General features: G+C 40.8%; 1 protein-coding gene across 2 annotated transcripts; it reads right to left on the reverse strand.

The window, feature by feature from the left end:
- Nucleotides 1–765: 765 nt before the first annotated feature.
- On the reverse strand, nt 766–22044 carry lratd1 (LRAT domain containing 1). Of its 2 annotated transcripts, XR_013887001.1 has the most exons (3): nt 21922–22044; nt 20308–21412; nt 766–1164 (listed from the first exon to the last, which is right to left on the reverse strand). XR_013887001.1 is itself a non-coding variant. In XM_080192175.1 (2 exons), the coding sequence occupies exon 2, from the start codon at nt 21377–21379 to the stop codon at nt 20525–20527; it is 855 nt and encodes a 284-aa protein (XP_080048301.1). In that variant the 5' UTR covers nt 21380–21412; nt 21922–22044; the 3' UTR covers nt 18617–20524. The 2 variants fall into 2 exon arrangements, 1 of the variants encoding a protein (XP_080048301.1); XM_080192175.1 differs by lacking the exon at nt 766–1164 and having other exon boundaries at nt 18617–21412.
- Nucleotides 22045–27714: the final 5670 nt, after the last annotated feature.

Here is a 27714-nt window from a genome sequence, read left to right on the forward strand (position 1 = left end):
ATTGGAGAAGCTGCAGATGGCCCTGAAGGCCAACCTTGAACATCACTGATTCCCACATTGCACCACCTCAGCACAAGCAATAGCTTTATGGACAGTTTCGCTGAAAGGCATCAGCGGGGAGACTGTTGGGGAGTATCAATGATGGGTTTTTTGCACCACAGATCAAGGTGACTCAGATCATCTCAGGAAGAGGGATAAGAAGGGAGGACTTATTTGTTCAGGCTGACTGTTCATGAGCAGATGCTCAGACTCCAGTTAAGAGGTACCTTAACACTCTGATTAATCTGGAGCACAGATTGCTGGAAGAGTCTGTACGTTTTGAGCACTGGTATCCACAGCAATGATGGCAGTGGTCTGAGTATGCATGGCATCAGCTGGGTTTGAATGGCAACACTCATGAATCTCAAGTCTCCACTGCAGCACTGAGAAGTTGGGTGATTTCTGACTATGTTGCAATGGAAGCTAAGATGTCAGCCCCAGACCCGGCATTACGGTTGGATCTACAAGTGCTGCTACGTCCGATCCATGTCAGAAAGGAAGGGCTCCAACCTCTTTGTGAAGCCATGTGCCAGCTTCAAGTCTGAGACCTCCATGCTCCTCAACAGTAACCACAGGCTCTGTGGCAGGCCTGCCTTTACACCAAGCCCCTCCAGTGTGCATAGTTACCACCAGTCTTCGCCTGCAAGCCACACCAAAATCCTCACCCCAATGCTCTGCAGAAGAACTCACCTGCCAGCCTCGGGGAAGCTATCTCACACGCTGCCTTTTGCCCCACAATTCTTACAAGTGTATGCTTTTATCTGATTCACGTTTGCTACAGCCTTTCCTTTCGTAGTGAGACTACATAGTTTGGCAGCAAATTTTGGATCTTTGAAAGCATAAATACAAAAGAGGAGAGTGTGGTTGGGATGAATTGGAATACAAGAGATTTACATTCACACCATCTGCAACTTATACTATGTAGGTGACAGCAGAATATTGGTTAAGTGGGATTTGTGAAGGAACATAGGCATGAAAACAATGTAATCCTTAGTGTTTTCAGTAATGCCAGACACAGAAGCCTCAGTTACTACCAGTCCCATGATACACAGCACCACCTTTTCCAAAAGGAGCAGACATCCTAGTAATCCATTGGTTATCTGTTCCTCTTTGTGCAACCCCGTCCTGCAAGAGAGAGAAGAATGTCGGTTAATGAATTGCAAAGTCTTTGGGTAACGTAACGACTTAAGCAGAATAGCTGGATGTATGTGGAAATTGATAGAGGTGCATGTGCAGCTAGCAGCATTGGGAAATGTATGTGAGGGCAAGATGGAGCATCAGAATGTTGGTATGAGTCCTGATGAGTTGCAGACTTGTGGCACATACAAGAGATGGATGTCATTTGAAGATACTGATCTTAGACCCCCTTCCCCCCACCAAACCCTTACTGAAGATCATTGATCTTTTTCTAGAAATGCAGCTAATTCCTCAGGGGTACACTCTGGGAATTGACAGACTTAGGCAATTGCTCCCAGTACTTTCATGGGATGTGCCTCGAGGGCCTCTTGATCCCTTAAGTCAACACAACCACTTTCTTCCAGCGCCATATCAGAGAGTCTGTGAGCTCTGTTTTGTTGCTCCGTTTCCACTCCTCTTCCCACAATGCCGTCCCTACTCTGCACCAGCAACCTTTGTAGCCCAAGCGTGCTTCTCCTTAGCGAGGTGTTTCCTTTACCAAGTGCAGGCTAGCCATGTGTCAGCAGGTTCCAGACTCTACTATCATGATAAGCAGGCAACACCAAGTTTGCATGTTGCTTTAACAGGAGCTGAGATTAAATCACACATTGTGATCCTCCTTCCAATAGAGCAAGTACAAATATATCAGCAGCAACACTGACAAAGTGAATATTTTAACCCATCTATTTTAAAATGGGTTAAAATCACAAATAGAAAGGTTGTGTGTGGTGGTAATAATCGTCTGAGGTATGTCTATTTCAATGCCAGGAGTATTGTGGGGAAGGCAGATGAGTTGAGGGCATGGATTGACACATGGAATTATGACATAGCCATTAGTGAAACTTGGCTACAGGAGGGGCAGGACTGGCAGCTCAATGTTCCAGGGTTCCGATGTTTCAGATGTGATAGAGGCAGAGGGATGAAGGGTGGTGGGGATGCATGGAGGGGTGGTATTCCTGGTTAGGGAAAATGTTGCAGCAGTGCTCAGGCAGGACAGATTAGAGGGCTTGTCTACTGAGACCATATGGATGGAGCTGAGAAACAAGAAAGGTATGACTACATTAATGGGGTTGTATTATAGACCACCCAATAGACAGCGAGAAGTGGAGGAGCAAATCTGCAGAGATAGTAGACAAATGCCAGAAACATCATGTTGTGATAGTAGGGGATTTTAATTTTCCACATATAGATTGGGAGTCCCATACTGTTAAAGGCCTAAACAGGGTGGAGTTTGTAAAATGTGTTCAGGAAAATTTTCTAAATCAATATATAGAGGTACCAACTAGAGAGGATGCAATATTAGATCTCCTACAGGAAATGAATTAGGGCAAGTGATGGAAGAGTATGTAGGGGAACAGTTAGGTTCCAGTGATCATAACACCATTAGTTTCAACATGATCATGGATAAAGATAGATCTGGTGCTCAGGTTGAGGTTCTAAACTGGAAAAAGGCCAAATTTGAAGAAATGAGAAAGGATCTAAAAACCGTGGATTGGGACAAGCTGTTCTCTGGCAAGGATGTGATTGGTAAGTGGGAGGTCTTCAAAAAGGAGAAATTTTGAGAGTCAAAGTTTGTATGTTCCTGTCAGAATTAAAGACAAAGTGAATAAGAATAAGGAACCTTGGTTCGCGGGATATTCTATCAGAGTTGCAGAGATACAAACAAAGAACAAAGAACAACCCAGCACGGGAAACAGGCCCTTCGGCCCAACAAGCCAGCGCCGCCGCATCACCCTACACCTATTCTACCCTGCGTATCTACAAATAGAACCCTTGACTTAGCCAGATTCGGGGGAGAATAGTGTCAATTTGGTAAAACCAATCAGCCTAAGAGCACACCTTTGGGGTGTGGGAGGAAACCGGAGTGCCCGGAGGAAACCCACGCATCCACAGGGAGAATGCACAAACTCCCACAGACACAGGCCCAAATCCATGTATCTGCACAGTTAGCAGTGCTAGTCACCGAGCTGTTGCGGCGCCTGTCTACCAGTCCAGGATCAAGCACACACACCAACACGAAGTACTAGGCCACTCCCGGAACCTCCAAGAGCAGCCCACGCACGACCCACCGTGTGCATGCCCCTCGTTTGAAAACGAGGTGGACCTCCACCTGCGGAATAAAAAGACAAAAACGTTAATCACAAGCCTGCCTTTCCGGTGTCTCCCGAGGTTCTAACCCTTATTTAATAACCCCTACTATAACCCTCCATCCTCGTTTCACTCATGTGCCTATCTAACTGAACCTTAAACGAGTCCAACGTTCCCGCCTCTACCACCCTACTCGGTAGCGCGTTCCATACCCCCACAACTCTCTGCGTAAAGAACCTTCCTCTCATATCCAAATTATACCTCTCCCCCCTCACCCTTAAATCATGTCCTCTTGTACTTGTTACCAATCTAGGGAGCAGTCTCTCACTATTGACTCTGTCTATTCCCTTCAGTATCTTACATACCTCTATCATGTCCCCCCTCAATCTCCATCTTTCCAAGGAGAACAGTCCCAGTTTCTCCAACCTTTCCTCGTAACCCAGCCCCTCCATGCCAGGCAACATCCTGGTAAACCTCCTCTGCACCCTTTCCAGAGCCTCCACGTCCTTCTGGTAGTAAGGTGACCAGAACTGGACGCAGTACTCCAAATGCAGTCTAACCAACGTTCTTTACAACTGAAGCATTAGACGGCAGCTTTTAAATGTATGACATGTATAGGCAACAAGGAACAAATAAGATGCTTGAGTATAAAAAGTGCAAGAAACTAAAGGAAATCAGGAGGACTAAAAGACATGAGGTTGCTTTGGCAGTCAAGGTTAAGGATAATCCTAAGAGCTTCTTACAGGTATATTAAGAGCAAAAGGATAGTAAGGGATAAAATTGGTCCTCGAAGATCAGAGTGGCCAGCTTTGTATGGAACCAAAAGAAATGGGGGAGATATTAAATGGGTTTTTTGCATCCTTAGTAAATAAGGAAACTGGCATGGTGACTACAGAAATAAGGCAATCAAGGAGGGAGCCATGGAACCTACACAGATTAAAAGGGGAGGAGGTGCTTGCTGTCGAGGCAAATCAGTGTAGATAAATCCCCAGGACCAGACAGGGTATTCCCTTGGACCTTGAAGACTAGTGTTGAAATTGCAGGGGCCCTGGCAGATATATTTAAAATGTCAGTATCCACGGGTGCGGATGATTGGAGGATAGCCCACATTGTTCAGTTGTTTAAAAAAGGCTCAAAAAGTAATCCGGGAAATTATATACCGGTAAGTTTGACATCAGTAGTAGGTAAATTATTGGAGTAGTACTAAGAGATAAGATCTACAAATATTTGGATGGGCAGGGACTTCTTAGGGAGAGTCAACATGGCTTTGTGCGTGGTAGGTCACGTTTAACCAATCTATTAGAGTTTTTCGAGGAGGTTACCGGGAAAGTGGATGAAGGGAAGGCAGTGGATGTTGTCTATATGGACTTCAGTAAGGCCTTTGACAAGGTCCCGCACGGGAGGTTAGTTAGGAAGGTCCAGTCACTAGGTATACATGGAGAGGTAGTAAATTGGATTAGACATTGGCTCAATGGAAGAAGCCAGCAAGGGGTAGTGAAAGATTGCTTCTCTGAGTGGAGGCCTGTGACTAGTGGTGTGCCACAGGGATCAGTGCTGGGTCCATTGTTGTTTGTCATCCGTATCAATGATCTGGATGATAATGTGGTAAACTGGATCAGCAAATTTGCTGATGATACAAAGATTGGAGGTGTAGTGGACAGTGAGGAAGGCTCTCAAAGCTTGCAGAGGAATTTGGACCAGCTAGAAAAATGGCAGATGAAGTTTAACGCAGACAAGTGTGAAGTATTGCACTTTGAAAGGACAAACCAAGGTAGATGTTAGGACACTGAAGAGTACAGTAGAACAGAGGGATCCGGGAATACAGATACATAATTCTCTAAAAGTGGTGTCACAGGTAGATAGGATTGTAAAGAGTGCTTTTGGAACATTGGCCTTTATTAATCAAAGTATTGAATACAAGAGTGGAAATGTTATGGTGAGGTTATATAAGACATTGGTGAGACTGAATTTAGAGTATTGTGTACAGTTTTGGTCACCTAATTACAGGAAGGATATTAATAAGGTTGAAAGAGTGCAGAGAAGATTTACAAGGGTGTTACCAGGACTTGAGAAACTGAGTTAGAGAATAGGTTAGGACTTTATTCCCTGGAGCATAGAAGATGAGGGGAGATAGAGGTGTATTAAATTATGATGGGTATAGATAGAGTAAATGCAAGCAGGCTTTTTCCACTGAGGCTAGGGGAGGAAAAAAAAAACTACAGGACATGTGTTAAGGGTGAAGTGGGAACAGTTTAAAGGGAATACTGGCCGGCGGGGGGAGCGTGGAATGGGTTCTTCACACAAAGCATGGTGGGAGCGTGGAATGGGCTGCCAGATGAAGTGGTAAATGCGGGCTCACTTTTAACATTTAAGAAAAACTTGGGACAGGTACATGGCTGAGAGGTTTGTGGAGGGATATGGCCAAAGTGCAGGTCAGTGGGACTAGGCAGAAAAATGGTTCAGCACAGCCAAGAAGGCCAAAAGGCCTGTTTCTGTGCTGTAGTGTTCTATGGTTCTATTTAATTGACCAAGGAGTTTGTAATTCTAATACCATGTGTTTGCTTGAGCCTGTCTGAAGTATCAACTTCTGAGTTCATGCTAAACTACAGTTTCTTTCCTCTGTCCTGCTCACAGATTTAACTTGTTCAGTAAACAACTCCCAGGAATAAAATATTTTCAATCCTCCAAAAAAGTCACTGTTAAATTGTGTTATTGTAGTTTTGTATTTTCACAGCTCCATGCTTACTGATGTGATTGCATTCTGAAATTTAAACCTTTCGAATATCCAAAAATCATAGAACCAAAATAACTCAAGACTGTAGAAATCAGTTTTAATATTAATTGAAATTAGATTTGCATGCATGTGAAATGTCATTTTAAGGCTTATTAAATTTATGTAACACAAATAAAAGAAGCCGGAGAGGTTATTCATTTACGGGAATACTAAAGTACTTAATATCCTACACAATCACTGTACAGCATAGTTTGATTTCACAAGAATAATACTGGAATAATTTCTACTCCCTGTGCATGTGTATTTTTATTGGATTTGTATTAACATTGTGGGCAACATTGGCACAACCACATTTATTATCTGAAAAGATGGCACTCCACAGGAATTAAGTGAACCACAATGTCAGAATAAATAGGTTTTATGAAAATTCTGCAGCCTCTAAGATTGTTTTCTGGTGCCAGTGCACAATATGACCACATTTATTTACCTACATTTCACAACTTGCTGGACTGGGATTTAAACTCATGACTAGAGTTGTTAGTCCAGCATGCACTGCTACACTGCCATAAATGAACAAGCTTGATCTTTTATCTGTTTTGTATTACTTTCTGGTAGTTTAGTTTTTTGTTTCAATATTAAACAGAGGCTTCATTGTGTATGGAATAAATAGGGCAGCACAGTGGTTAGCACTGCTGCCTCAGTGCTAGGGACCTGGGTTCAATTCCTTGTTTGGCTTACTGTGTGGAGTTTGCCGATTCTCCCCATGTCTGCGTGGGATTCCTCTGGGTCTTCCAGTTTCCTCCTAACAGTTCAAAAATGTGTGGCTTAGGTTTATTGGCAATGTTAAATTACCCGTTAATGTTTGGGGAATGTCAGGGAGATTAGTAGGGTAAATGTGAGGTTACAGGGATAGGGCCTGGGTGAGATTGTTGATGGTGCAGACTTGATGGGTCAAATGGCCTCCTTCTGCACTGTAAGGATTCTATGATTAATCCAAGACTACATACTCAAACATGGCTGGCACTTTGCCACTGACTTATACACACATTTGGAGCAAACATGACACCTATTAACCAAAAGATGCCCATGTGTCAACAGCAGAACTATACCTATGCTTAAAGAGTTGACTGAACATCAGTGACAATTCTTGGACTTGGTGCTGAAGCAACATAAAGCACATCCAATAATACTTTCGGGGATCCAATGAGGAAAAAAGTCACATTGCCCAAACTTGGACAAGTAAAATGAGACATTGTCAAAAAGGTTAAAACTTTCCTTAGCCTGATCAGTACCATGCTTTATAAATAAACAATCTTATCACCACCTTCATTAACAAACAAACATAATGGCAAAAATAGATTTTTATTACAGGACATACTTTGTGTCTTTCACATTTAACACTAGTTGTCAGTTTCACAGATGCACATTTTGCATTTTTGTTTGATCTGCACAGTGTGATGCATATTAATTGTTTAAATGCCATAACATACATTGTGCTCAAACAGAAAGCAGTTTTGCTTTGTAGCAGGTTAGCATGGATCTGTGCATTTACATGATCATATTCCCTGAACAGAATGTTTTAACAGATCAACAATCAAAGTGCATTTTTTTTAAAAAAAGATAATTCTCCCAACTCCATGCCCTGTCTTTATCTGGAGATCAGATATTCTTGAGCTTGTAATCTCATTCTTGTGTTACCTTCCCCCGACCTTGATATTTAAAGCCCTGTGATTTATCTGCAAACTGCCCACGTGCTTTCATCTCAGACCCACGCATACTTACAAGCACAAATCCAATACTGACAAAGAACTGCAGACTAAATTATGCACACTTCAGTGTGTGTGAATACCAATGTAACCATTGGGTCTCTAATTATTCCAGCCACTGGCTTTAGCAAATAATTTCCATTGACAAGAAAATTACAAAATAAGACACAACATACTGCTGTGGTGCAGGTAGAAAGTAAACAACATAGAACCTTAAATCCATTTCCAGGTAAAAGCATCTGTTATTACTTCCATATGAATCCAACAGGGGACTATTTAATATGCAGTCCCTCATTTTGGCTTCATTAAGCAAAGAGTTAAATGGGAAAAGACAACGTTGCCTCGATTTTTCAGTCTAAAAGTTCGAACCTGCCAGATTTGGTACCTGCGGTGAGCCATGTCATTTTATATTTTTTCCACTCTGTTACCAATTTTCAAATAAAACAGCAAAATAAAAAGTCACTACAATCATACAAGACACACCAGGGGACCAATAAAACAAAGAGGAATAATTTTTGCCCAGTTAAAGCAAAACTTGAATCAAAATTCAATCCAGTTTGGGTAATTAAAAAAAACCTATATCTTAATAGTTTCTCCTCTGTTCTCTAATAGATTGATTCATCATAATTCTCACTTTGTATACAATTAGTTTACTTGTAGTTATTGTACAAAATGCAGCAGCTCTGTACATGTGCTGTCAATCTGTAATAAGAAAAATGTATTCTGCATTCCAGTATATTCACTACTTTAAATCAATGTTACTGCTACAATTTTCACCTTTCTATAGCAAAGAATTCTTACCCACGTTCATTTTAACTTGCGCTCTTTAAAGAGTCTTATTCAGGAAGTTTATTCTCTTTTTAAAATAACCTTCTCTGCCAGATTTTATTTTGGGGATGTATTTAATGAACAAAGTGTAAATATTGGGGGCTGCAGGTTCTAAAGTGAGAAGACTCTAATGATGCATTAGACTTGGTATGCCATCACCTACACAAAATTAATTTCATACTCCAAAATGAGAAATTGAGCTATTATCTCACTTTACACCATTTTGATAATGCCCCTGTTGCATTATTCTCTTTTCGATCTAATCTCTTAGAAAGCAAATCACTTTTAACATTTACATAAATACAAATATGAAAATGTGATCAAATGTGAAAATCAGAACACCACTTCAGCACAGGGGGGAAAAAAAATCAAACTTCTTCATTTCAATTTTGTTCCTTTTGCTTTCAGAACAAAACATGAAGTGGCAAATGACAGAGGCGTTGGTTCTTAGATGTGTCAGTCATAACATCCAGCTGATGGCAAAAATTATGTCCCATTTTTACAGTATTAAAGGCGCTTAGGCAGTATAATCTGCATAATAAATGCAATGTTTATTTCCAGTATACATGTAAATACTGTTATTGTATTTCAATCCAAGATCAAAATTTTGTTTGTTTTTCATTTCCATTTTGTTGTATTTTGATTAAAGGACTAGGGTCAACATATCGTCAATGACTCTGTTTCCAATGAACTGACCACATCTATGTTCAAATAAACTGACCCCACCTAATAGTTTGGAGTCAGCTTATTTACATATTGTAATGCCACGATGATGAAAGGGCATTTTGCTGCACCACAGCGGCAAGGTGGGCCAGATTGCCATTCCTCACTGGCTAACATAGGAATTCTTGCACAGCGGAGATAACTTTAAAATCTGGTCATATGAAGGCTGATAAAGACAAAGGGAGGACAAATTGGAAATAGAGGGCCATTTTGCTGCTAATCAATTTATTTTTCATAGTGCTTATCTTCCTTAACACTCATCTCAAATATATGCTCCTCAGGCACTATAGGTGCATTTTGGAGATGCCAACTAAATAGCATAGACTTTCAGCTTTAATACATTGGCCACAATGGGATATGCGAGATTCTTTAGGTTCAGTGTTGACATTTGCAAACTGACATCCAATCCACATCGGTTCACTAGACGCAAGACATGGCATTAAAAAGCTTCGTGAAGTAATACTGACCTGAGTAAATAATGCACCGTAGCATAAAAAGTCAAACTTGAAATAATAAATGGCATAAAAAATATCTACTGCATTTGATTTTCAAAAACGCACTGGTCCTATATCATGTCTGAAAATAGCTTTGAAATCAAATAGCTGTGACAGAAGAAACAAAAAGGGGGTGATAGAGAGAATCGGTGAAAAATGATGCAGTGTGAAAGAATGCTTTAAGTGGCACTGTGAAACCTCTAACATGTAAAATATGTTTGAACTGTACTTTATGAAAGCCTTGTAAGAGAACAAAACAACCATTAGCAAGCAGAAAGTGTTACATCAAACCTGTAATTGGGCACAGTGAGAGCAAATGTAAGTACGTTGTTAGAAAAAAAAGGGGTGATGGACACTCGTACTATAAAAAGAGCCAAAGAAATCATCGGCAAAACTTAAAGGATTTCAACCAATTAATGTCACCACTGCCAGCCCACATCCCCTCAGGTATCTGCTTTCCCCAGAAACTGAATACTCCAGCTGAACATACCAATTATGGAGGGGTGTCAAGTCACCTCCAATCTGTGCTTCATAAAGCATCCACTCTTTTTTTAAACTCAAGTATTTTCTTAAGGAATCTGGTCATTATGCAATTCCTACACCCCCCCAACAACCAAAAAAAACACCATTCTATCCTGCAAATGCCAGAAATTCCTTCAAAGGATGTTGATTTGACTAAATTTTGCATCCTTGCTGTATATTTCTGTTAAATTTGTTTCAGGGTTTTGCTTCCAGTGGAGCTTTGGTTATCTATTTCAAGGCCTAGACCAAAATGGGAGCAAAAATGAAGACAGTAGTCAGATTTTCTTTTGGGTGTTGGCCAGGCTATTGCTCCATTCCTATTGAAAATAGATTGGACACCAAAATTGCTTCATTCATGACAAAGGATTGAATCATGGGGAGCGATTGATCAAAAAAAACTTTGGCAATTGACCCTTGCAAGCTAGTAACTGATGTTTCAGTTATATATTACACCCTATTCAAAAGATAAATTTGGAGCATAAGTTCATGGCAAAAACTTTGAAAAGAGATGGAGGACATTGGGTTAAACTGGGGAAATATAAATTTTAGACTGCCATTAATCAGGACATGTTTCCACATGAGTGATTGAAAATTTAGAGTACAATTTTGGGGAGGGCAGTGAAGGTAAAACTACTGGAGACATTTAAGACAGGTGGTTAATATAATAGGAGATTATGGGCTCGGTCTTTGGCCAAGTCGGTTGAATGGCCTTCCTCACCTGTATTTATCTTGCAATGTGTCAAAGAAAGTTGACAAAGTATTTTTAAATAAGTTAAACATTGAAATGTAAGCTAATATGACAGCAATGTGCCCTCATGTAGAGGAATGCAATTTTACCATTGTCATGCATGTAACAGAAATTGATGGAATTAAAATGACTTTAAACAATAGTGTAAAATGGCTGAGATTGATCCAACTGCTAGTCTGCATCTCTCCTCAGAGTGAAAGTTACTCCCACTGTTTACAGATGAAACTAATCGACTTGCTAGACAGCAGTTCTCTTTTAAGAACTGAATATAAACCAAACGGAATGGTTTCCGAAATGCTCTGTTTTGAAAAATATTTTACAAACTTCAGAAAATATTCCATGGAACAATCTATTTCATAAGCATATGATCACTCCAAAGGGTAAAACCATGATTAGCCAACCTTTATATCCAAATGAAGCAGCCATTTCTTTACAAATAATGACCTTAAAACAAACTGAAAACACAAACAGAAGCAAAGCTCCAGCTGGATATTTCAAATCAAAAAGGGAGATTTCTCACTGGAAGATTAAGGTATTCCAAGGAAAAGAAACCTATTTGCTTAGTTTGTTTAATCAGGATTTTGTTTGTTGTTACATATTTTAACATGAGCTCATTTCACAATCAGTAAATTTCACATGTGTAGCTTTCCTCTATTATTAGGCATTAACCCATTTAACTCTTAAGTACTGAAGTTCACTCAAAGCATACCTTAGTTGATCTCCTGTAGGGTTGTGCACACACAGGTCAAGGCCCAAGTTCCTTGACACTTCAAATTAAGTGGAATTCTGACAGCTGTATCAACAGTACATCTGAACAGAGGGGCCTGGGGGCCGAAGTTTGTTCATCACGTTTCATCAGGTTAAATCAGGCAAGCCTGGGGCGATAAAAGACACCCCACACAGATAAGCTGTGCACCAAATTTTAGCCAAAATAAGCCTCAGGGATGAAAGTGGGCTAGTTATTGCATCAAGCCAATCGGAGCACTGGCATGCCACAAAGTCTTAACTTTTTCATCATGAAAATAAATCTCTGATAAATGTGCCTCAAGATCTGGAATTGCCTGTTAGACGTTCTGCACTATGCTTTGTTTAAATAAGTACATGCATTTGAAATGACCACAGTGGTCTCACCTCAATACTGAAATGAGGCCTACATTTAATTTGGCTTCTAGAGCTACATAAAAACAAAACAACCATTTAATAGTAACCCAATTCCCATGCAGATCAGACGTAGGCCTCTGCATGGCTGAATTGGTTATCACCTGTCTTAGCGCTATGAATTTAGACTATTCTAAATATTCTAAAACTTTGTTTTGATAACTGCACCTTAACCCCATATTTTTCATTATTTACTATGTTTGGCACTCAGGATTCTGCTTCTTTTTTCCACTTGCTTCTCAAACTCCTCTTTTCACAAACCAAGGGGACCTGTGGATAGACTGGGCTCAAAACATGGACAGCTGCAGAAATTCTCTTTCATTTCACTCGGATTGTGGGCAGCGGAAAGAGGGGCTTGAATTATAAGGGGACAGACAGGGAGGTAGATGGAAGAGAAGGGCAGGGAGCACACAAATTGCTGGGGAGGAGCAAAAAAGCACCCAAGGGGATGTGGATTAAGAGTAGGGAGCGTGCAAGAGGACATGGACAAAGAAGAGCACAGTGTGACATGAGTGAGCAGGGACTAGGAGAGGAAGAGAGCACAAGAAGGTGGGACTGAAAAGGGCAGATGGCACATGAGGTGACAGGGGACAGGAAGAGGCAGAAAGGATGTCAAAGAGGGAGACGATGGAAGACTGATAACTGATAGGGAGACTGAGGAGAAAGAGAGATTGGGAGATGGAGAGAGAAAGCATGAATGGGAGATGGGGCAAAAACGATTGAGGAGATGAGGCCAAAGCTTAACAGAAGATGGTTTTCTTCACTGATTTCTTATTATTCACTCATTCATGGATTGTGGGCTTCACTGGATGGGCCATCAGTTATGGCCCATCCAATGATGCTTGCTAACCATTTCAGAGAGCATTTTTAAGAATCAACCAAATCGCTCTGGGTTCTGGAGTCACATTCAAGCCAGACTGAGTAAGGATGGTAGATTTTCTTCCCTAAAAGGGACATTAGTGAACCAAATGAGTTTTTACAACAACTGACAATCGTTTCTTGGTCATCATTAGGCTATTTCCAGATTTTTGTTGAATTCAAATTTCACCATCTGCCATGGTAGAATTCGAATCCTGATCCCTAAGATGCTATTCTGAATCTCTAGTCTGGTGACAATACTACTGTGGCACCGCTCTCCAGTAACTATGTGACACTATTATTAAAATGAGCAATTTTTAAGACTCACTACAATAGCTTTTACAAAATTTTTTTTGGGTACATAAAGCCCACTTAACACATGATAAATTCTATTTGGGGTATTATTAAATGCCAATTTAATTCTACCTAAATTAGATATTTATTAAGAATATCCATTTCCTGTGGAAATATTTTTAAACCAGGCTAATTTAATATTACAACTTATGCTTTCTGCAATTTAAAATGACTCACCAAAGGATGCACATTCAAGAATAAGTCACAAGTCATTAAGAAACTAGATTACCCATTTACAGCACTTAAGTTTTTTTGGACTGAAATAATATTAAAAAAGTAAGTGGCGCTGAATGGTGACTTCCCTTTCTTATATTTTGAGAGGCAGATCTGGTTTCTTAGGTGCATTTTCCCTTTTGTGAATAACTTAGGCAAACTGCAGTCATGTACTACATTCAGTGAACCCCATATTCATAAATACTATTTGTGATAGATCTCCAGTGATACATTCGGACTCATTTGTTGGTATCCGATTCCAGCACTACTCGCTTTTATATTGAAGTTAAGGTTAGGCCATCACGTACCCTTAGTTAAGGTTGAGGGTGGTGGGCAGGATTGCTACATAAAAATTGTAGACTCTACAGCACCAAAATAAGCCATTTGGCCCAGCCAGCCTCTGCCATGTTTATGCTTTACATGAGCCTTCTCCTACTGTTTCATCTCACCTCATCAGCATAGTCTTTTATTCAGTTCTTGCTCATGTATTTATCTAGCTTCTCCTCCAAATGCATTTCTCTACTTGTCTTGACTACACCCACAAAGTCAGAGTTTTGCCCTCTATCCAGTCTGGATAAACACATGTCTCCTGGTTTTATCTATGACGATCCTATATTGATGACTTCTAGTTTTGAATTCCCTCGTTTTGATGTCTTGGCACATAGTAACGCAGACAATAGTACCAGCTGAAGGCTAAAAAAAGTTCGTCACTTTCAAATTTCTGTTTTCATTTGGTCAGTTAGATCCTTCCTCAGCACCTATCACCAACACAGGGGGCATACCAGTAATCTTGCTGCCCAGTATTAATAAGCTTTCGTTGCTGGGAAATATGCAACATGCTGTTATCTGCATTTTATGTTAATATACCCTCAAATACCTGGCCAATGTATTATATACCACTTCTGGCAGGAAATACCATGGCCAGATCAGTTCAGCATTTCACTTTCCATGACCCACCTGTCCTATGCCAGGATGATGCACTGACAGAAGATGACAGGAAAAATCAGAGCTCTTTCTCACCCAATTTGAAGTTCATTTCAAAAAGTGCGTAGAACTTCAAAGACAAATAAACAAGCAGCATCTTCACAAGAGAGTTAGTCGAAATGTTCCTTCTTTTGACATCTAACCCACAACCCACTAAATATGCACATCTCCTTTTGTGAGACACAAGGCAGGAAAATGATGCTGTACAGCAAAAGCTATTTTAGAAGATTTCACTGAAAAAAAATGTAGAAATGCTACCATGCTCTCAAACGGTTAATCTGTTGATTACCTGGTCTGAAAATATAAATCCAAAGCAACATTTTGCTTTGGAAAGTGTGATCCAGATAGACACATACCTGAATCTCAGCATTATTCCAATCCAGGTATAAACATCAATCTGTAATACAAATATCCTGATCCTAGCAGCAAATATAGGCAAAACGCAAGTTCCTTTTGGTTCAACCAAAATATATTTGGAATTGGTTTGGAAATAGAAAAATTATTTTACTTCCAATTTTCACAAGTAATTCCTAAGAAGGTAAAAGCTTGGGGCACTGGGAATGTGAATTTTACATTGTGTGGCATTGGCTACTTATGGTTTAATGTTCACATATATAAGCTGCTACCTTGTAGCATGGAATCTAATTACCTTGGTGCATTAAACTGGAACTGAACCTCATGTTCAATATAGACCAACTATTTATTTTTCAAAAACAAAATACTGCTGATACTCAATCTAAACACTGAAAATATTCAGCAGGACAGGCAGCATTAAAGAGAGTAACAGAGTTAATGCTGCAGGTCAAATACAACAGCTCAGACGTTGCCCTTGCCTGCTGAATATTTCCAACATTTTCTGTTTATATTTATTTTTCAATACTGGTGATCAGAATTAAACAAGATATTTTTCTTTGGTCTAACAATATTTAGAAAGTTTAGGGATTTGAATGTCAAATCTGACCTTCTTAATACAATGTATTCATATGTTTTATATATGTAAGGTTGGCTAAGGCTGATAACCAGATCCACAATTATAGGCACAGCCCACTACTGGGAGGTCCGAGGTGGATTCAAGAATCAGGCCTTGTGCCTCATTCCAATAGCTTAGGCAAGCTGCTGGTGCCTGTGGGCCCACAGACAGATCATCTATTTGCAGATGGCACATTAATTTGGGGTCTCATGTCCCAGGGTGGGGGGAGAGAAGATGACAATCATTTATCCACAGCAGCCTCCAGCAATGATTGCAGGCTGCTTTCTAAGCATTCAATCTTTTTTAACGGCCAGCATTCATTAAACTAGATCCATGTGGGAAAATCTGAACCATTCAGGGCATTCTAATTTCTTAAAGGATCCAAGTCCAGCAGGCACCTACCACCCTCCCACTCCCCCCTGCCCCCCCGCCACTGATTTCAATGGGAGTGTGAAATTACTCACTTAAAATGAAATTTTAAAAAATTCCATGTTTTCTTTGCTTATCATTTCTTAAGACTATGGCTAAAGGGCTGGCTGAAATTCAACTCAAAGAAAGTTCCTTGAAGGCTCATTGCAAAAAATTTCTTAAACAAGTAGAACCAAGCGATGATGAGGGAGCAGGGATCAGCTGCTTTAAACAAAGCATTCAAGTTGAACAGGTAGAGACTGTACACACTAACTGTATACATTAAAGTTGATAAATATTCCTTTTCAAAAAAAACCAGTACAAATACTGGCTCCTGCTGGAGAAACTTGTGCTTGAATTAACGTATCAAACCATTATTTTAGCTGAGGTCTCTGCACTCCTCCAATTGTGTGACCAGACTGCAGATTTTTTTTGATAATGCTCCTGCGAAGTGCCTTGGAATGTTTTATCACATTAAAGAGCTAAACAAATACAAATTCTGGGTACAATGGTTTTCAGATATGGATTCATCGTAGGCAGTTGCACAAAATGAATGATAGGGAAAAATCAGCAGCACATTGTGTGCCACCCGATTACATTGATGTTAAAAGAAAACGATTCAATCTTTATTTTTGGTCCTAGATAATTTGGCTGCATGTTTAACATGCTCCAGTGCTGGACTGAATGGTACATTCACCTTGTTTGCTGCATCTACTTGTTCCTTCAATATAAAAATGGCTAGACAAACGGGGAGATGATGTCAGAAAAGGCAGTTTTCTTTCGTTATGCCATTTTTATAATTCTAATACAAGACTTCATTTGCTCAGTTCACACCAGGATATGAAATAATGAAAAGTGGATTTTGGGAGATGCTGGGCTTTCTGCAGTGCCCAAGCATGAGTATAAACAAGATTAATCAAAATAATGAACTCAGTCAACTGGAATTTGAGTTCTACTTTACTGGCTATGCAACTCTTGAATTAGATGACTTGGCTAAATTAGCCAAGGGAATGCACATCAGTAGCTAGTATGTTTTAATCAAGCAATAAAATCTAAAAAAAATCTTGTTGGATGTTCCTTCAGGAAAAGAAAACACATACATTTGTCCATCCCTCTCCACAGTAGAAAATGGATTTGGTTTCTACATTTGTACTTCCACGTTTTGTGACTAAACTGCTGAAAAGTAATGTCTTACACAAGCTCAGATTTTGCAGCTGTTCAGTCTGTGAGGCCAGTGCAAACTAAGATTGATTAAAATATGAATGCATGAGGTCACCAGGTTTCAGTTGCTTAATAAATTTGTTTACAGAAAATACAAGGTGGCCTAAAATTAGCATTTTTAAATGCCATTTTCCAGTTGCATTAACTTTAACTAACACCATCTAACCGTCTTATTACGATGCAATGGAAAATACTGGTGTGGATTTTTTTTTGAAATGAAGTATCTCATGTTACTCCACAAGGACAGATTTCTTTATCACAGACCAGCTGATACTGGCTAGGTTCAATATAGTGTGACTCAAATTTAAATTTTGTTTACCCTAACAATACAAATAGTTACCAATGTCAGCTCAGAAAGTGACTCATTCTAGAAAATGCCTTTTTGCTGGATTCTAGTGAACCTTCCTGTTCCACTCTGACGAAAGATCATCTAGACTCGAAACATTGGCACTATTCTCTCCCCACAGATGCTGTCAGACCTGCTGAGATATTCTAACATTTGTTTCAGATTCTCCTATTCCTTTAAATTGATTTGTCTTATGGAAATTGAGGGATGTTTGCAATCATGTCTTAGATGAGTTTAAAAAGCTGACCAAGCTGATAACTTTTTTTAGTATCATCTATGAAGTTAGAAGATATATTTCTGGAGTATATGGCAGTCAGATGCAATAATCTGGGGCAAAAATTAATCTCGACAGCAGTACAAGATTAAATTTGCAATTTTTCTTTTCTGTAGCCCTAATCCATAAAATTTGAGGGTATAAGCAAGGGTGAAATGGCCAATAGGCACAATACAGTCTACTATTTAAGCACAAGGGGTTAAAGGTCTATCTTTGAAATTAAGTTCATAGAACTATCATTGACAGAAATAATGACAGCTTCCTTTAACGGAGATTTAACTTTATTTTGATTTTATATTATGGCAAGGGACATTTGTTAACACTGGTCTCTGGTTCTAGACCCATGGCTAGATAAATTTAAAGGTGTTAATTGTTCCAATGAGGTGCCAGTTAAGAACTGAGTGTAGAAAACAGCAAATGGAACTTTTTCATGTTTGCCTTATTTTGAATTTTAAAATTACAAATCTTGCATAAAATATTCTGAATAAAAGCAGAATATAATGCTTTTTACTAGAAGAAAAAATGAAGCCCTGCTCTTTTACAGGGCATGGAGTTGTTCATGTTACTATTTCAACCAGCAGTGGGCTCTGTCAAACGTACAAGGCTGCAGTGCCAAGCAGCCTATGCCAATATTTCAACCCAGCAGTGTACTTAAACAGCACAGGTGAAAGCACAGACGATATTGCATCTATTACAAAAAAGAGAAAACAAGTTGTTTCATATTGTCTGTCCCATTACAATCTAGATTTTTAATTAACTGAAAATAAAAAATGTTACAAATTTCCAATTCTAATGCAAGAATCCTATTGCTCCAAAACCTTAACCAGTAAGTCAGAGAAGGATCCTCAACCAGCCTGGTGAGTTAAACTTAGAACAGTATGAAATCTTCACAGATCTATTACAATGTGCTGAGTCATTCCAAGCAAAAACAATGGCCTGGATTTTGTTCTAATAGCAGGATCTACATAAATCAGTATATTGGTGTGAACCTTGGGTAATTTATCAATTTTCACCCTAATTATAGTAATTAGGGGCGACTGAGATTCTTCAATCTGGTTAAATAGCCTCACTTCAGCTTTCTTTGCCCGAGCAACAAGCGATAGCCGGAAGAGGGCAGAATATTGGATAAGATGACAAATGACTCAATCTCCATTGACCCGTAAAAAGTCTCTGGTGGACTATACATGAAGTGAATATAGGAACAAGTGCTTTAGCCTTTCAAGCTGTTGTCATTCAATGAAATATTGGCAGGTATATAAGGCGTATTAACTCCATACACCCGATTTTGTCCCTTATACTTTAATATCTTTGGATAACAAATCTTAGAATTAAAATTAATTCATCAAGCATCAGTTGCCGTTCACAAAGGAGCTCCAAACTTCCACCACCTTGTGCGTGTAGAATTATTTCCTAATTTCATTCTTCAAAGATCTGAAGTTTTTTTGTGGCTATTCCTCCCTTGTTTTAACACTCCACAATCAGCAGAAACAAGATCACCCCTTTCCAGAAAGGATGCAATCCTGGTTTAGGTAATCTCCCCTTGTAATTTAAGCTTTGGAATCTAGGTATCACTCCAGTAAACCAATGCTACACTCCCTCCAGGGCCAATACAACATTCCTTAAAAGAGGTGGTGCCCAAAATCCAGACCAATGCAAAAATGCAGGAGGTAACAAACGGGAAGGGATTGCCCCACACACACACACAAAAATCCTTTCACATTTGCATAGTAACAATATTCTCCATAGAGTTACTCTGGTATTCCTGCAATCCAAAAGCTTCCCATTGAGAAATAACTCAATACAGGAAAGGGAACAGGGTTCCCTAAAGCACATTTTAACAGATAGGCATGTTCAAGCTTCTTGTGACCGATGCTGCTTGTGCCTGGCTTACAGGCACTGATATGCTCTGTCATTTCGAAGTGCTCTGCAAGACTGTGACAAGAGATCCGAGTGACAGACAGTCCCCAGAGCTCAAAAACACATTCATCTTTTTGGCATGTTTATGCCATCTTCACAAATGTTATTTCTGTGCTATTTTTCTAAGCAATATAGTGTCGACAACTGTGTACACCATCCCCTCAATCCTTCGAAAATATACATATTGAAATGGAAGTGGCAAAAAAAATTCTTAAACTGAACACTTTCATTTGGTTTGCTATTTCTAATAGTGAAAATGCAATTCTTCCACCAACCCAAATAGAAAAATTGGAACACAAAAAAAGCAAAATAGAGAATAGGGAAGGATTCCTGCATAAAGGCCAGCTTAAGGGACAACAAAACCATCTCTGAATGGGAATATTGCAGCGTCCAAGGTTAAGACCTTAACATGAAGAATGGCACACAGAATGTTGGGCTTTGTAAGAACTGGCAGTTAGAAAATGTACGTGGTTTTGAAGTTCACACCTTAAAATGGGTCTCTGTTTTCAGCCAGGTGGAGTCAAGTCAAGTTGAGCTGGTAACCCCCACAATTCAGACTCGGGCTTCACATTCTCTGCAAGAGCTCTCCTTGTGCGCCGAGGAGCACAGGTCTGGGTGAGTTGGGGGAACGGGGCGGGGAGAAAACAAGAGTGCGTGTGTATAAAAAAATAAAGAGGGAGCGAGAGAGAGAGAAAAAAAGGTGCTATTTGTGGTTCAGTATAGACAGCTCCTTCAGCACTCGTATTTTCCCGCTGGCGTCTTTGCGGCGCTTTTCCCTGATCAGCTCCTCCAGGCTGTTAAAGTTTAGCGTGTGCACCCAGTTGTCCGAGAGGTGCAGCTTGAGGAAGTAGCGGCGCTCTCCGCTCCCGCTCTGCGCCTCGCCGCCCGCCTTGAACTCCCGCTTGCCGAAGCGGCACCAGGCGGCGAAGCTCTCCGAGTCGCTCCAGCAGACGTCGCGGCCCTTGAGGCCGAGGTGGCCGCGCGCGTTCTGCACCACCAGCTCGGGCGGCAGCGCCCGGTAGCGGTACCAGGTGTTGACCACCCGGGCCCCCAGGCGCCCGCCGCCCACCTCGGCCAGGTGCTCCTGGCGGATCTCGCGCCGCCCCGGGTGCAGGTGGACCACCTGGCTGCCGCCCACGTACACCGCCCAGTGCGGGGGCTGCCCGCCGGCCGGCAGCTCCAGCAAGTCCCCGGCCCGGCAGCTGGGCAGCAGGCTGTTGACCGGGTGCAGCTTCAGGTCCTGGCTGCCGCCCAGCTTGGAGAAGATGCACTCCTGGCGGCAGAAGGCGGAGAACTCCAGCTCGCCCACCGCCGACACCTCCAGCTGCAGCTCCGGCTCGTCCTCTCCCCTACCGCCGCCCCCTCCGCCTCCTCCTCCCGCCTCCTTCCACTGGCGCTCGGCCGGAGCCCGCGGCTCCACCTCCACCACCTCATCCTCCTCGTCCGAGAAAAAGTAGGCGACCCCCACCCTCAGCTCGTCCTTCTCCACGCCCGAGGGGTCGCCGGTGGGCAGCTCGCTGTAACTCAGGTGGGTGATCCGATCGATTTGATTTCCCATCAAGGCGGACACAGCAAGGGCAGGAAATGTGACCTGGAAAAAAAAATTATATAAAAATATAGAGAGATAAGAGAGGGGGGCACAAATGTAGCCTATGGTGAATTGTTCCACCGCTGAATGTAGCTCAGAATCCACCTCGGCCGGCTACCAAAAAACTCTCAACAAACTCCCCTAAACTGCACCAACTGAGAAGACAAACCTCACCTTTAAAAACATCCCAACCCTCCCCCGTGAAACAAAAAAAATCTACCATTTACATTCCTCAGGCAAATTTCACCTGGAGACTGGCTCACTCCCTACTACTATCCATTTAAAATATATTCCTGAAGAGACTTCCTTTTTTTTGAAAAAAGGCTGGGTGGAAGACTTGTCCATTTAAAACACGGTGGTGTGTGTTTTTAAACAGTCCTGGAGACTGGCTCACTTCCAACTACTACCCATTTAAAATTTACAAAGAGTACTTCCCTTTCTTTTAACCAGGCTGGGTGGAAGGTTGTCCACGGCGGTGTGTTTTTGGAAAAACAGTTTCATTTAGAGTTTACCTGGCGCCCAGCAAAGCAGCAGCCCCCGCTCAGTGCGGCTTCACCTGGCTTTGCCCGCTCTCGCTCTCTTTCTCAGCGCTCCTCCATCCGCGCTGTCCTGAGGTGAGACAAACCCCCCACTCCCCTCCCTCTCTCGGCGCTGCCACATGTGGAGCCAAGCTCCCGCCTCCCACTCTCACTCATTCGCTTCCTCGCCGGCTCCACACCCCCCTGCTGGGAGCCCCTGATTGTTCCGTGCCGGCTTGTCAATCAAAGCGAGTGGCAGCCCGGCTCAGCGCAGCTCCCTTGTCCAAAGGGGCGGGGAGGTGCGGGTGAGTGGGAGGGTCTCTCTGTCTCTCTCTCCGGCTCAATCCTATCGCAGAACGTGTCTCCACTGCCGCTGCTCCCAATCCACAAAACAATATTTACTGGAACAACTTCTTACACACACGGGCCTCCAGGATCTCCTTTCTCTAACTTGATTATGCGGGAAGCAAAGGGGGAATGGAATTGCTGCGCACTTTTGATTGTCACTATGGCATTCTGCAATCAATTACTGAGCAAAGTACCTCAGTTGCCCTTCCTCCCATGACTTTGCTCCGTAACAAAAAACGAGAGATCGCATTGGAAGGACATATTGCCGTAATATTCCTACATGTGCAGTTACAATTCTTCGCAGTCACCCAAGTAACACGGCACGGACGTTTTGCTCACGCCTTTTGCACTCAAACCTACCTATAAACAAAGTCAGTATCCGGGATGCTGACTAAAGGAGGAGGAGGAGAAGGAGAGCTATCTACTTTGATGCGCCTGGTTTTCCCAAGGCTGGAATGTTACTATTTGGAATTCACACTTTCTCAAAGGCAAATTCAGCTCCAACATTAGCAAGTCTAGTGCGGAGGGTGAATTAGGCAATTTCGACTCGCGTAATTAAGAAATCAAATTATTCAATTACTGTCACTTTGATTTTGCCTCATGAATACACTCTTAAAGGAGAAACGGAATTCCTGCATGGAATGATCGTTCGTTGTTGTATTTTCAATCGGTGCTATGAAAACACTAGGAATACAACAGCAATTCCGAAGCTTCTCAAATACCAAAAGTAGCATTATCGATATTCACCCGGCCTCAGCTATGTGTGCATGTCTGTGTGTGTGTATATATATATATATGTGTGTAAAGTAACTTTTTTCTAATAAAGTACTGTACATACTTTCTGTCTGAAATCTTATAAGTCAAATCACTCAAAATGAAATTACAGAGCCTTTCGACTGCAAAAATCCGAACTTTGGCTCTGAGATGATAAAATGTACCCGAAAAAAACAACAAATTAGTAATAAAGTATACATATCAAACAAATGTGGAGAATTCTGCTGTACGCAACAGGCCAGTTAGCATAAGTAAAAAGGAACGGTATCAACACTTTTCGGTGAAAGACACTTGTAGGCTATAGTAGAGGATTACAACAAAAGGTAGCAGATTTACCCGTCACGAGAGGAAGTTAAGATGTTGAATGACCTTAGAACTGCATAATCAAAAAGAATGATATTGCTAAATTACAAAATGAGGATTCGCTACAAGATTTCTAAGATGAAAGCAGGAAATGTAAAGAACAGCATCCGCCAGTCTTAAAATGAGGAGGAAACTGACCAATACAAAAGGGCTGCATCAGAGCTTGTTTTGCTGAAGGCTCTTCATCTGGAAGACAGCGACAGGAATAGTTTCATAAACTTGTCCTGTCGTTCAGTTAGATCGTGGCTGATCTTTGATCAAACTCCATACACTCCCCTTTGCCCCTTCACCCTTAATAGCTTTGGCTATTAAAAAAATTATCAATCTCATATCTAAAGTTAACAATTGGCCTATTATCAGCAAGCTGAAAACATCTACCATCCTTTGCTGGTGGAAGTGCTTCCTGAGTACACTTCTGAAAGGCCTGGCTCTGATATTCAGGCAATGTCTCCTAGTCCTAAATACACCAACTAACATAAATATTTTCTCTCTATCGACCCTATCTTGAAAATTGTGATCAAATCACTGTTTAATCTTCTAAATTTCAGGAATTACAATACTTTGTGTATTAACTCCTTGCAGTTTGAAATTCTAGTAAATCTACTTTCCACTCCCTCCAGGTACGATCTGTCTTGTATAAAAGTAGCATGACTTCAAAACCCTTGTATTCTAGTCCACTGGACATAAAGGCCAGCATTCCATTAGTCCTGTTTAATTAACTTAATGATTCATGTGGATAGACTCCAAGGTCTTTTTGCACCTCCACTGCTTGTAGCTTTTTATCATTCAGAAAGTACTCTGACCTGTGCTTTCTTTGGATTCAAAGTGAATGACCTCACACTTGCCTACACTGAAATCTAGTTGCTACAGATTATCACCTTCAGATGATTCATTAGCTTCTTTGTATTGTCCCGCTTCCACCAAAACTACCCTTTATCTTTGTTGTGAAGATGCAGGTGTTGGACTGGGGTAAGCACAGTAAGAAGTGCTTCAGGTGAGTGAAGAGTTGGGAGCAACACTCTGAAAGCTTGTGCTGCCAAATAAAGCTGTTGGACTCTAACCTGGTGTTCTGAGACTTTTTACTGTCTTTATTTTTGTGCCATTGGCAATTGTAGATATCCATCATCTAAGTCATCACTAAATATAGTGAGTAGCAAAAGCCTGACACAAATTTCTGCATGGCACCATTAGTTACATTTCACCAGTTGCAGTTTCTACTTATGATTCTTCCTCTGTCTCCTGCCACTCATCAAGACTCCTCACCAGGTGAATAGTTTGTCCTCAATTCCATGCACTTCAATTTTATCGAACACTCTCTTATGAGGGACTTTTTGAGTGTCTTCTGGAGGTTCATATAAATTACATTTGTAGACATTCCCCTGTCTGCTATGTTAGCTATCTATTCAAAAAAAAATTCATTAGGCATGACCTCTCTTTTACAAGTCTATGCTTGTTCTCTCTGATTTGCTGAAAGCTTTAAAGATGTTCAATCATTTCATCCTTCATTATAAATTCTGTTCATTTTCTGTTATGTGTTGATAGGTTAACTGTACTGTATTTTCATCTCTCACCCTACTTCAATATTACAATGTTGTTTGTAATTTTCTAGTCTAGAGGGATGGTTTCTGAATCAGAAGTACTTGGAAGATTATAGTCAGGGCTTCTGCAATGTTCTCACCTTCTTTGCATCCCAGTAATGAAAGCGATGTGTGTGGATTTGACCTTCTTTAATGTTGTTATTTTCTTCAATACTGTTAATTGCCATTTTGATTTAGGTGAATTTCTGCTCTGATTCAATTTAGTTCTTTTGGGATTTTCAGCACGCTATGCTCTTCCTCTATGATAAATACCAATACAAAATTCACAATATCTATCATTGACAATATCTTCATTGACAATATCACGTTGATCACTTCTTGTAGCAACCCTCTCCAAAATTTTTTTTTGTGTTATCCCTTGAAAATTTCTATTCATATTCCCTTTTTGAGCTATTACTATCTCTTAGTCACCTTTTGCTGTTCTATTACCCTTGCTCCCATTTGCCAGGATCTGTGCTTTATTGCACTTATCTATTTTTTTTTATTTGATTTATTATTGTCACATGTATTAACATACAGTGAAAAGTATTGTTTCTTGGGTGTTACACAGATAAAACATACTGTTCATAGAGAAAGAAATGAGAGAGTGCAGAATGTAGTGTTACAGGCGTAGCTCGGGTGTAGGGAAAGATCAGCTTAATGCAAGGTAAGCCCATTCAAAAGTCTGACAGTAGCAAGGAAGACACTGTTCTCGAGTCAGTTTGTACATGACCTCAGACTTTTGTATCTTTTTCCCAAAGGAAGATGGAAGAAAGAATGTCCGGGATGCGTGGGGTCCTTAATTATGCTGGCTCCTTTGCCGAGACAGTGGCAAGTGTAGACAGAGTCAATGAATGGGAGGCTGGTTTGCATGATGGATTGGGCTACATACACGACCTTTTATAATTCCTTGCGGTCTTGTGCAGAGCAGGAGCCATAACAAGCTGTGATACAACCAAATCGAGTGCTTTCTATGGTGCATCTGTAAAAATTGGTGATAGTTATAGCTGATATGCCAAATTTCGTTAGTCTTCTGAGAAAGTAGAGGCATTGATGGGATTTTTTAACTATAGTGTCTGCATGGGGGGACCAGGACAGGTTGTTGGACACCTAAAAACTTGAAGCTTTATGTTGTCTATCTTTTGCAAGTAGACAGACTCTTGCCTCTTAAGGACATAACATGGTTCGACAGCACATTATATTCCTTCTTGAACAGTTACCGCTGATCTGTCCTTTTACCGCTTAACAATTTTACCGATTTAAAGGTGGCTAGTCCCTCTGTCATCCTTTTGCTGCCAGCCGTATCTAAATTTAGAATCTTATTAGCGTTTTGTATCTCTCCCTTTCAAACAGAACATTGAACAGAATTATATTATGGTCACTATTAGATAAATGTTATGCACCATTAGGCTGTTAACTAAATCTTACTCATTGCTCATTAAATAAGATATGACCTGACCCATTGTTAATTCCAGGTCATATTGTTCTAGAAAACTACTCAGAACACACTCAAGAAATTTCTGACATAAACATGTCCACTTATCCCATGTTAAAATTTCCCATTCAAATACTCCTTCTTTTACTATAAATGTATTTAATCTCTGCATGAATATATTCTGCCACTTCGCAGCTATTATCAGAAGCCTATACACTACAATCTTAAATCTTTTTCCATCTCTTAATTCTACCCTTAAAACCTTCATTGTGTGCTTGCTTATCTCATGATACCTGATCACTTATCATGAAATTAATCATTTCATCCTTATCCCTTAATGTACAATTTCATCCTCCTTCCCATTTACCTCCCCGTTTACTAGATTTCCAATGCTAACTGTAGACTCTATAACAAGGTACACTCAATTACCAGTCCTGACCATCTTGCAGCTGTGTCTCAATAATGGTTACAGTGCCATGCACTTTTAAGTTGAATTCGAGCTTGCAATTCTTCTCTCCCCATTTGTATGAAAAACACTTCTTTAGGCCAGACATTGTAACCAATCTGCTCTATGTTTTTATTTTTGACCCCGGAATACATGTGAAGCTGGCAACGCCAGCATTTATTGCTCACATCTAATTGTCCTTGGCTCCTTTTGGGAGCTGCCCCTTTTGAGTTGTCCATAAGTTAATTTGCTTTTGTTTATTTGTTCAACAAGAAAAGATATCCCTAATTGCGTTTGAGAAGGTGGTAATGTGCTGCCTTCTTGAAGTGCTGCTGTCAATGTAGTGTAGGTACATCTACAGTGCTGTTGGGGATGGAGTTCAAAGATTTTGACCCAGTGACAATAAAGAAATGACAATATCGTTCCAAGTCAGGAAGACGTGACTTGGAGAGGAACCTGCAGGTGGTGGTGGTGTTTCCATGATTCTGCTGCTCTTTATTTTCTAGATGCTAGAGGTCAGGAGTTTGGAATGTGCTATAAGAGGAACATTGATGACCTGCTGTAGTGCTTCTTGTAAACAGTAGACACTGCTGCCTCTGTATGTCATTGGTGGATAGTGTGAATTTTTAAAGTCCATGGATGGGGCCCTCATCAAGCAGGCTGCTTTGTCCTGGATGGTGTCAAGCTTCTTGAGTGCTGATGGAGTTGTACTCATCCAGGCAAATGGAGTGTACTTCATCACACTCCTGATTGTGCCTTGTAGATGGTGAAGAACATTTGGGAAGTCAAGAGATAAGTTACTTGCTGCAGAATTCCCAGCCTCTGATCTACTATTGTAGCCACAG

The sequence above is a fragment of the Carcharhinus amblyrhynchos genome, chromosome 7, assembly GCF_965287045.1.
Source record: "Carcharhinus amblyrhynchos chromosome 7, sCarAmb.v2.hapA, whole genome shotgun sequence".
Taxonomy (NCBI): domain Eukaryota; kingdom Metazoa; phylum Chordata; class Chondrichthyes; order Carcharhiniformes; family Carcharhinidae; genus Carcharhinus; species Carcharhinus amblyrhynchos.